The sequence below is a fragment of the Grammomys surdaster genome, unplaced genomic scaffold (assembly GCF_004785775.1).
Source record: "Grammomys surdaster isolate TR1022 unplaced genomic scaffold, NIH_TR_1.0 130, whole genome shotgun sequence".
In the NCBI taxonomy this organism is placed as follows: domain Eukaryota; kingdom Metazoa; phylum Chordata; class Mammalia; order Rodentia; family Muridae; genus Grammomys; species Grammomys surdaster.
The window spans coordinates 8,648,252-8,657,757 of NW_021604588.1; the positions used below are offsets into that span (position 1 = coordinate 8,648,252).

The 9,506-nt window shown below is 46.0% G+C and overlaps 1 protein-coding gene across 3 annotated transcripts in view; it reads right to left on the minus strand.

Moving 5' to 3' along the window:
* Prrx1 (paired related homeobox 1) overlaps nucleotides 1-9,223 on the minus strand; it is a 78,054-nt gene extending 68,831 nt beyond the window's left edge. For all 3 annotated transcript variants that reach the window (XR_003710485.1, XM_028761209.1, XM_028761214.1), the window contains exon 1: nucleotides 8,969-9,223. Coding sequence is in view for 2 of the 3 variants with exons in the window: in XM_028761209.1 (XP_028617042.1) it covers nucleotides 8,969-9,209 (241 nt within the window). In the remaining variant the exon portion in view is untranslated. The remainder of the gene's footprint in view (nucleotides 1-8,968) is intronic.
* Between the last annotated feature and the right edge of the window lie 283 nt (nucleotides 9,224-9,506).

Consider the following 9,506-nt stretch of genomic DNA (forward strand, 5'->3'; position numbering starts at 1 on the left):
AAAGAAAGAAAGAAAGAAAGAAAGAAAGAAAGAAAGAAAGAAAGAAAGAGAGAGAAAGAAAGAGGTCAAGATAACTCATTCATCCTTGATGTTAGAGAGTTTGAAAAGTAATTATGTGTTCTAACATGGGCAGAGGTAGGATTTTTAAACACTGTATCTGTAGAAGAAAACATGGGTAGATATGCTTTAAGGATTTCAAGTTCTGCATATTCCCTGGAGAACTATCAGGAAAGGAAGAGGAGGTGTGGGTGGATGTATTAGGGATTTATTTATTTATTTATTTATTTATTTATTTTGGTTTTTGGTTTTTCGAGACAGGGTTTCTCTGTGTAACCCTGGCTGTCCTGGAACTCACTCTGTAGACCAGGCTGGCCTCGAACTCAGAAATCCGCTTGTCTCTGCCTCCCAAGTGCTGTGATTAAAGGTGTGTGCCACCACTGCCCAGCTGTGTTAGGGATTTAAAAGAGGAGAGGTTTAGGTAAATTTTAAAGGTAAACTCAAGGGAATTAAAAATGAAGCCTTCAAAGGTTTCAAGAAAGGAGAGTTGTAAGTGGATGTGAAGGGCTTCGCCTTGGCCACGTGTTGCCCCCTAGGAAGACAGAGAAATCTGAGGATCAAAGGAAAGGAGCTCCACACTTAGTCATCTCTGTGGCCAAAGCACCTTTGTGACATTGGAATGGAAATGTCAAGTAGGTGGCTGCATGCATAGATCTGTGACTTCAGTAGAGTCTCTGACTTCAATAGAGCTATGAACAAGGAATAATTATATACAAATGGCTAGTGACAGCATGGACCTGAGCAAAAGCTGGAATTGGGAAGGGAGACTAGGGTGTTTAGTTAGTACTGTCACTAGATAGTGAAAGCCTTTGATTGAAAGTGGTTACTAAGCACCACTTGACAGCTGTCTCTGTGTTGCAGCTGCTATGAGCTATGGTAGTATTTGTGGAAGAAACACGGATAGAAAGTGGACTGGAGAGTTGGGATGTCCATAATTATTTAGTGGCACTTCCTGCTCTAGATTAGTTGCAGTGCACAAGAATAACAATGAGCAAAGATTTAGAATAGGAATATTTTCCCTGAGCAAAGATTTAGGATAGGAATATTTTCCCTTAGAACCTTCCGTTCTGTGAGCTCATCAATTACCCTGAAAATGAGCAGAACACAATAAACAACCTCACAAAACACCATAACCAACAGAGTTCTAACTGGGAGAGGGCCGGTGCTGTACTACACGGCTATGACTTTTAATTTAACATGCAGGAGTCAGAGGCAGGAGTACTATTAAGTACAAAGCTCTTCTGGTCTGTGTAATGTGTTCCCAGATATTCAGGGCTACATGGTGAAACCCCATCTCAAGAACCCCCAAATCAAACATGAAATAATAAACTGAATTAGCAGAGAGGAAAAATACAGGTAAAATCCAGCATGGTACATATACTTGAGCCCAACACTCACCCCTCTCTTTCTGAAGGTTCCAGAACATAATATTTAAGGGATGTTTTAAATTCTAGCACTGAATTTGTTGAGGCAGAGACACAGAGTAGAAAAAGTAAAAAGAGCAGGGTGCTGGAACCTTACTCTCTCACCACCCACCAGACCCAAGCCAATCCTACTAAGCCTTTGGCAGACTGGCACTGGATTAGTGTAAAGTGATTGCCTGTAAACATGGGGAAAAAAGCGGTTCTCTGATTGTACCTACTGCTGGCAAGGCCCGACGCTTTGCTCGTGTTCAGGCTGATTGGCACAGGTTTTGATTGATTTGGGCCCTTTGGCCTTGAAGTTGTCTTTCTGAGTCTCCTTTGAAAAGATTTGGCTTCCTTGTGTGAACGTATTTGAGAGAGCACCCATGCTCTGTTTGCATGCTTATTTATAACTACGCCTCCTTCCGGTACTGTGAGGTCCTTTAAAATATAATGCTGTGAGTAAGAAGGAGAAAATGGCTGAATGGGATCCATGTCCACACTCTCTGGCACAGGACTGTGGGAAATAATCTCCCTCACATTTCTGCCGCTCCGGCTTCTACTCTGCTGAGCATCTCGGGTCAGATTATCTGGAAAAGTCTGTATTCGCTGTCATCTACACTAAGACAACAGTATTCTCATCCAGCCACTGTGCAGTTCCCCATGATTGCCTTGTCTTGTTCCAGCCACCATTGAGGAAGAAGAAAACTAAAAGAACTATGAAATTTACAGAGGGAGTTAAGAATTTCTCTTCAAGTCCTTGAAGGTTGACTATAAAAGGTCAGACATAGGGATTGGAAGTGATTTCAAGGGTTCAAATTTCAGTGTCTCACAGGTATTAGGGTAGCTAGTTGCCTTCCTTTGGGGAAAGAGGGTTATCCTCACTCCAGGGTGCCAGACTTCCTGTTCTATTTAAAGACTCACAGGTACCCTAAGTGTTTCTATCTCAGTTTGAAATATCTTGCTAATACCAGCCAAGTGCGCGCAAACACACACACACACACACACACACACACAGAATCACACTCACATCCACATCCCCCCTCCATAGAACCCAGGCACCAGTTCTACCAGCTATAACTGAAGGGTCAGTTTTTGAAGGGTCAGTTTTCCGGCAGTGTCTTTATGCTGTGGAGATTTCCTATGTTTTGCAGAAGACTCTTATAGCTTGTGGCTCCAGCCTGAGGGCTTTACTTACTTACTTACTTACTTACTTACTTACTTACTTATAGGCAGACTACTTCCTAGCCTCAGCCCTGGAGAACTGCACCCTCTATTGGAACGAAAAGGCAAGGAGGAGCCAGTCAGGCTAAGCTGGTGGTCCTAACCTGCATAAGGCAGGGAATTTGGACTAGCTGGAAGCAGGTAGAGGTGGAGGAGGCTGGTTTGTATCTTTGTCCGGGCACAGGCAAAGCAGTTAAAATCAAAGACACTGAAAAGCTATATTTTAAAACTTAAAATCTTTGTTCAATCTGTTCCTCTTTACCTAACACACACACACACCAGAGTTCTACTACTTCCCATGAACATTCCAAGTTTATCCCTCATTTGAAGCTGAGCCTGTTGGAAGCAATCATTATAAAGTGGAGTCTGGGATCCTCAGGACCCGCGCCCTCCTTGCTCTGCAGTACAGCAAAGGGTTTTAGGTACTTAGCACCCAGACATCTATGTGGTCACAACTCAGCCCTTTGTTCCTGCATTGGAGGACCCCAGAAATGATGACATTATAAGTTTTGACTGTCTTTGGGCTTCTCTAAAAGGTCTCTGTGAGTTTTATCTGTTGACATGATCTCTTCCTCTAAAGAAGCCTTTAAGTAGAGGTTATTTCACTCCACCTAAACAACCAAGGTTGTCACCCTCCGGAATCAGCTTCAGATTTTTTTTTTAATTAAGTGACTTCAAGCCAATAAAATACTATTATTTTTAAAGTCAATATGTCACACACTTCTTTGAAAACTCCAATCTATTGATGCTAAGAATCTACTAATATTCAGTTTCCAGTAGAGACATCATTCTGTAAAAATAAGCTTGCTAACGCAACGAAGAAACATCCACGAGTGCCCTGCTTCTTTTCTCTGATACCTTCACCTATACTGGCTTAACCAGAAGCTGCACTTTGAAAAACGGAGGGCATGCTGCTTTGCTGGTGTTTTCACTACTGTTTGAGAATAGTGATTATTTGCTTTAGGGCTCCAAGATTTTTTTTCCAAGAATCCAAATTTTTGTGAATCAATACCATTATTTAAGACACAGAGATCTTTTTCTTGATAAAGAGGGAGACACAGAATAGGAAACCCATAGAAGGTGGTACTTCAGAGCATCAGAGTAAATCAGGGAAAGGACACTCTATGACTCCTCATATCTCCGTGCTCTGCCGGTAAGTAACTCTACAATTGTTGGCCCATAAATGGCCATAGGGTGTTGGGCATAAAATTAAATGTTTCTCTATCCAAGACCTGGATAGAGTCTGCCGAGACCCATATTTTACTTTTTATTTGTGGGGAAGAATAGTGTCCGCCTAAAAACCTCTTTTTGCCCACTCCCAACACAATGTAAAACCCATCTCCTTTTCTATAAATACCCCTTTCCAGTTTCAAAGTGGTTCCTCATGTGGCTCTTCTACAGAGTTAATAAAATGAACATTCCACAGCATACAAAGAGGATGGAGCCTTAAGCTGAAGGCTCCCTGGGGTCACAGTGCAAGACCCGCAGGCACAGAAGTTTGCAACAACTGGGTACCCACAGTCTCTGTGTTTTCGCCTGCTTTGTCTCAGCGGAGGTTCCCCTCACTACTGTAGTGAATCCCGATAAACACCGCATAAGAAGAGAATTGTAAATTCTTTAAAATAAAAAAATCCAATTGGTCTAGGGACCGTCATAGTTGATAATCTATAGCCGCCATTTAGCGCATAGGGCTTTTGGGCGGACGGCCTGGAGCAGTGGCCAAAACTCTTCCGAAAACTCAGCCTTGGAGTCCCTGTAACAGAAAAGTACTCACTGCTTTCGCAGGGGGCATGAGGGGTGGCATTTGTTGGTTTAGGGATGATTTATTCTCTCCTGCTGTTAAATCAAGAGTGATGGCCCTGGGAAGACAAAGGAACTACTGACATTGGTGTGATCTGCTGCGGGACCGCTTTGCTACCCAGCGCTTAAGAAAGTTCATCCACACAGAGCAAAATCTAAGGCTAGGAAGCTACATGGCCTCTGGAGGGTTTCCTGGAATGGGACAGTGGTTATCTGGAGTCTCAAGGAGTCTACAATTGGTTATCTGGAGTCTCAAGGAGTCTGGTTAGCCTGAATCCTTGCCTCTTCTGGGCCCAATTCCCTGACACTTCAAACCCCAAGAGGTCCTAGGTCTTCAAACTTCTAAGTTACTAAATTGTCTTTTTTCTCTGAAATTTTTAAGAGGATGCAACCATGATGCTCTCTGCCCCAGTATGTAAAATAAGCAGTTTGCCACCAGCCTTTGAGTTACACTTCAGTCTTGGGGACTCCTTTGCTCCTGAATTTTAATCCCTTGATCCAGTGAAGGGAGAATTTTCCAGGCCACCCTTAAGAGGACTTGTTTTATTATCTCCGTCTTGAATTAAGATCACTGAGCCCTGAATTCAAATTCAAAGTACCAGCATGGGGCACAAATCCCAGGGTGGTGCCCCGAAAGACACTTGTGAAGCCATAACTATTGTGAAACAAGACGCTTCGGGATAGAAGGAATTGATATTATTTTGATGCGGATTCCAACTGGGGAGCGCCCTAGAGAACGTTCTCGCCCTCCTAGGCGTTCCTCTGGCTTAGAGAAACTGGGGAGCTGGGACAGAGAGAGTGAGGCTGGTGGTTCTGGAGGGCGATCCTTGGCCTGCCTTTACACCTCTGTCTTTGTGACAAATCGATTTCCCGCAACGCTGTGGTTCCCCATTTGCATCCACCATGGCCCGGGGCCCAGCTGTGCCCGGGTGCACACTTAGCGCCGGCTGGTGAATGTGTGCGTGTGTGCGCGCGCGTGTCTAATTGACTTTCCGTCTACCTTTTTATGACTACATGTGTTTCCAACAAAAGGTCTTATTAGGACAATCTGGTTTCACTAATTTAGAGGTTGGAAACGTGGAAGGCAGGCGTGGTTTTTTTTTTTTTTAAGAGTTTGCAGAAGTTGAAATTAAGAAGTTGACAGCGGGATGAACTGTTCCCCCCAAGAATAGGTCTGCCTGTTTTTATGACTTCTTCCTCTCCCTCCTACTTATCCCCTCTCTGCCATCACCGGCGTTCACTCACCGCGCATTCGTTCCTCTACATTAGCCATAGATTTTTAACAGTGTTAAATAAACCAAAAATTTCCAGGGAAATACACCGGTCTGGGAGAATCAGTAATAAAAGCGGTCCTTCCACAGAGAAGAAAATAGAGTGGGGGTCAGCCTCCACCCAGGAGGAGGAGTGAGAGGGCAGGATTACTGATTTATGGTGGGAAAGGCCAGTGAGGACTTTTAACTTTTTATAATAATTGACCAGGTTGAAATGCGGAGTTTTACAAAATTAAGCCCATTATTGATGGTGTGAGTAGAACCTACACGCTAATCTCCTCCAGATAGATTGAGAGGCCAGTGTTCCATATCGCTGGGAGACTAAAGCATCTGTTCATTGTTTCCCATCTCTTTGAAAGGTATTTTCTTTTCTCACTCTGAGCACCTGACTGGCTGTGAACTTCTCCATCCCCCTTGTGACCCCTACTGTGACCCCTAAATCCCTTACAGCCAGATCTCCTGCAGCAGCCCTCCTCTAGTACAGAATCCCCTCTTCCCTGCCTATAATCTGAGCTCCACTGTCTGCTACAGGCTGGGAAAGGAGAGAGTGACACCCAGTCACAGGTCCCAACTCCCTCTGCATTCTACCTGGTACTCAAGTGTAAGGATAGGCGTCCCCAGAGCTGCTTGGTTTGAGATAAGATTCTCCTGTTATCACCCCTATGGAGAAGGGGAAGGTTGAGAAAAATCTGCTTCCAAGAGCAATAGCTTCCTAGTATAACTCCGAGAAAGCCCATCTCCTCAAAAGGCAAAGACAGTCAACCCTGTGCACATGTGTATGTCTCCCTGACTTCTAAGTCCTAAGTGCTTCTCACTGATACCCTTACCACCCTGCATTTAGGTTGACTGGTGACTGTCCTGTTTGGTGTGTCCTTTACCTAGGCAAGCCTTAAGAGGCCTGGTTTCCTCCCTGGGTCCTCTCTTCATTGGACTCTCTATTCATTACAAGTATGAGATGGTGCTGAGTTGGTTGCAAGCAGATTCATGAGGTCTTGTCGTCCTTTTTTCTGGGGCAATAGGTCCTCCAACTTCCCTGAAAACCTTAAGTTGACCAGAGCATTTATACGCATGATGTGACCTTGGTGGTTCTAGACCTGAGTCTCACAAAAACCATTTCCCAGTTTCAACCAGGTTCAGTACAGCCTCTCCAAATCAGCTCCCCAGCGGCTTCCTTTGCCTAGCTTTTCTATAGACTCAGTGTAAGATCATGACACTCCCCAAGCTCCCTTCTCCTATGCTTTCCTTAAAGAACAAACAAACAAACAAACAAACAAAATCCAGATGAACAAATGAAAAGAGTACCTTCTGTCACCTTCCAGCTCCACACAGTTTCTAAAGTGGAGTTCTAGCTTGCTGAGACCAGTCTTTGTCCTGCTTTTCCTATGCACCAGTCTTTTGTGGAGCAAAGAGCAGTATTACCCTGTCTCTCCTGCCCACCCTGGTCTTCAACACAGCAGTTTCTGTAATACTTGTTTTATGTTCGGATAGCATATGGGTCGTGGTGGTGCTGATAGTGGTATGGAGTTCTAACATTAGTTCTTCAAATAGTAATAACTTTTGAGATCAATAATGAGCCTTATGGAAACTCTCTTGATAGAATCACAGAATTCCAGGTAATATCTTCCTAGATTTTGTTTTATATTTTTCCCAGTGAAAGGTTTTAAATAATCACAGTATTTTGGAGTCCATTTTATATTAGAGCTTCAGATACTTTATCCATGTGATGCTGGCATGTATACCAGGATCAACCTCCTTCAAACCCTACGCAGAATGACTAGAGTTCCTAACCTAGCCCTTACCCAGGTTTTAGGGACACTGATTCTTCCTGGGTGTGGTTTAGATTGGTTTCTATAATTCAAATGGCTAGTTCAAATCTCTTCATCTAGCTCCTGTGACACTCAATGGGCCCAATCCAGAGTTGATTGTCCCCAAGTTACTGCCATCTGAACTAGTTCAGTCCTAGCAGGCTGCATATCTAGGAGCCGGAGCCCTGACCAAATAGGGCTCTCCTGTGCGGGAGTTCCTCTCATTGTGCCCAGGAACCCTTTCCAGCTGTTTCGGATGCCAGTTTGTTCTGAATGTCTTTTTTAAATTGTTATTTGGAAGTCTAACGGGTACAGTGTCTTGAGAGAATCGTCGAATGGCAGAGGGCCCTCTAAGCTCCAAAAGAGCGATCAGCACATAACGATAAGGAAAGAGGTCATTTTAGAATGTCTCACCGCCGGGTCCACACTGTTGCAACTTCTCTGTGCATCTGACTAGAGGATGAGCCAGGTGACAATTGTGTTATATACTAAGAGACCACGACATACACTTGCAGTCTGTCTTTTTGTAAAGGTGAAATTAATAACTCCGAGATGAACATTTCGAGAGGAGAATGTCGACAGTGAATAAGGCTGGGGAAGGCAGCTTGTACATAGACGTTTCTGGAGGTCTAGGGGCCTCCAATCCCTGGAGGACTTGGGCCTGCAACCCTCGAGTTCCCGGTGCAAAGATGGTGCTAGATCAAGCCAGGCACTCTCCGATTTTGCTTCTAAAGAACGTTCTCCTAGCTTCATTAAGGTTTGCCTTAACAGGTGGGCTTTCAGTTTGGTCTCAAACACAGGTAGAGATGACAGCAGGGGTCAGAGAGTAAGTCTGGGTGAGAAGGACTGGGCGTTCCCGCGCTGCCCTCTGCCTTTTCCAGGCTTGGGTCAGACGCATACAGGATTTGCATCCTTTCCAGGTTCCTCTGAGCACAGTGTTTTCCCCTCAACCCTAGGGAAGGAGCGCTCCCAAGCTTGCCCTGCATCTTTGTTGCCCTTTTCTCTAACCGAGGTGGTTGCGTAGCCTGCGCTCTGGCCAGACGCTCCTACCCCGCCGCAGACGCCCCGCCTGCGGGATTTCTGGCTGCTGCTCCCGCCCGAACCCGAGATGCAGCCCCGGCTGAAGACAGTGGTGACCGCAGAGTCCCTGAGTGGGATCGCCTGGCCTCCCAGCGTCCCTGGGCCTCCCGGCCTCTCTCCAGCGTCTGCTTGGCTTACACCCTTGGGGGACCCCTCTTTTTCTCATCGGTCTTTCTGCGATCAGAGACCAGCCACTTCCCAGGACTCTTAACTTTTTAACGCCTCGACTCCCCGAAACCAAAGCCTGGAACACGCTCCCGCCGCCCTTCCCGGGCCTCCACCCGGTGTCCCCAGCACACACTCCCCTGAGCACGCGCCCTTCACTCACTGTCCTGCTGAGGGGTGTCACTGCCACTGGTCAGTCCCGGTGACTCCAGCAGGCTCCGGCCCGCCTCGCCCACACTTTCGTCAGCCTGTGCCGCCACCATGTCCCCGGCCTCCTCCAGGTCTAGCAGGTGACTGACGGAGAAGTTCTTTTTCGCCTGCAGGGTGTCGAGGTTGCCCGGGCTGTCCAAGCGGCCTCCCAGCGCCGGTTGCCGCTCCAGAACGTGCCCGTAGCTGGAGGTCATGGTCTCCCCTCCTATCCCACCCACCCCCCTCTTCCCGCTCGAATCAACACCAAACGTTGTGGGCGTGAGGGGGGGAGAGGAGCCGAGTGGGGAAGAAAGAGGGGGGAGTGGAGAGAGAGAGAGAGAGAGAGAGAGAGAGAGAGAGAGAGAGAGAGAGGAGACCCCCTTCTGAAGTGCAGAACTTTCGGGACAAGTAACTTTCCCGCAGCCTCTAAGCCAAGTCCAGAGAGATAATCCACAGCAAAATGTTTAAAAATAAAAACAAACACCCTATGCTGAAAACAGAAGGAAAAAATA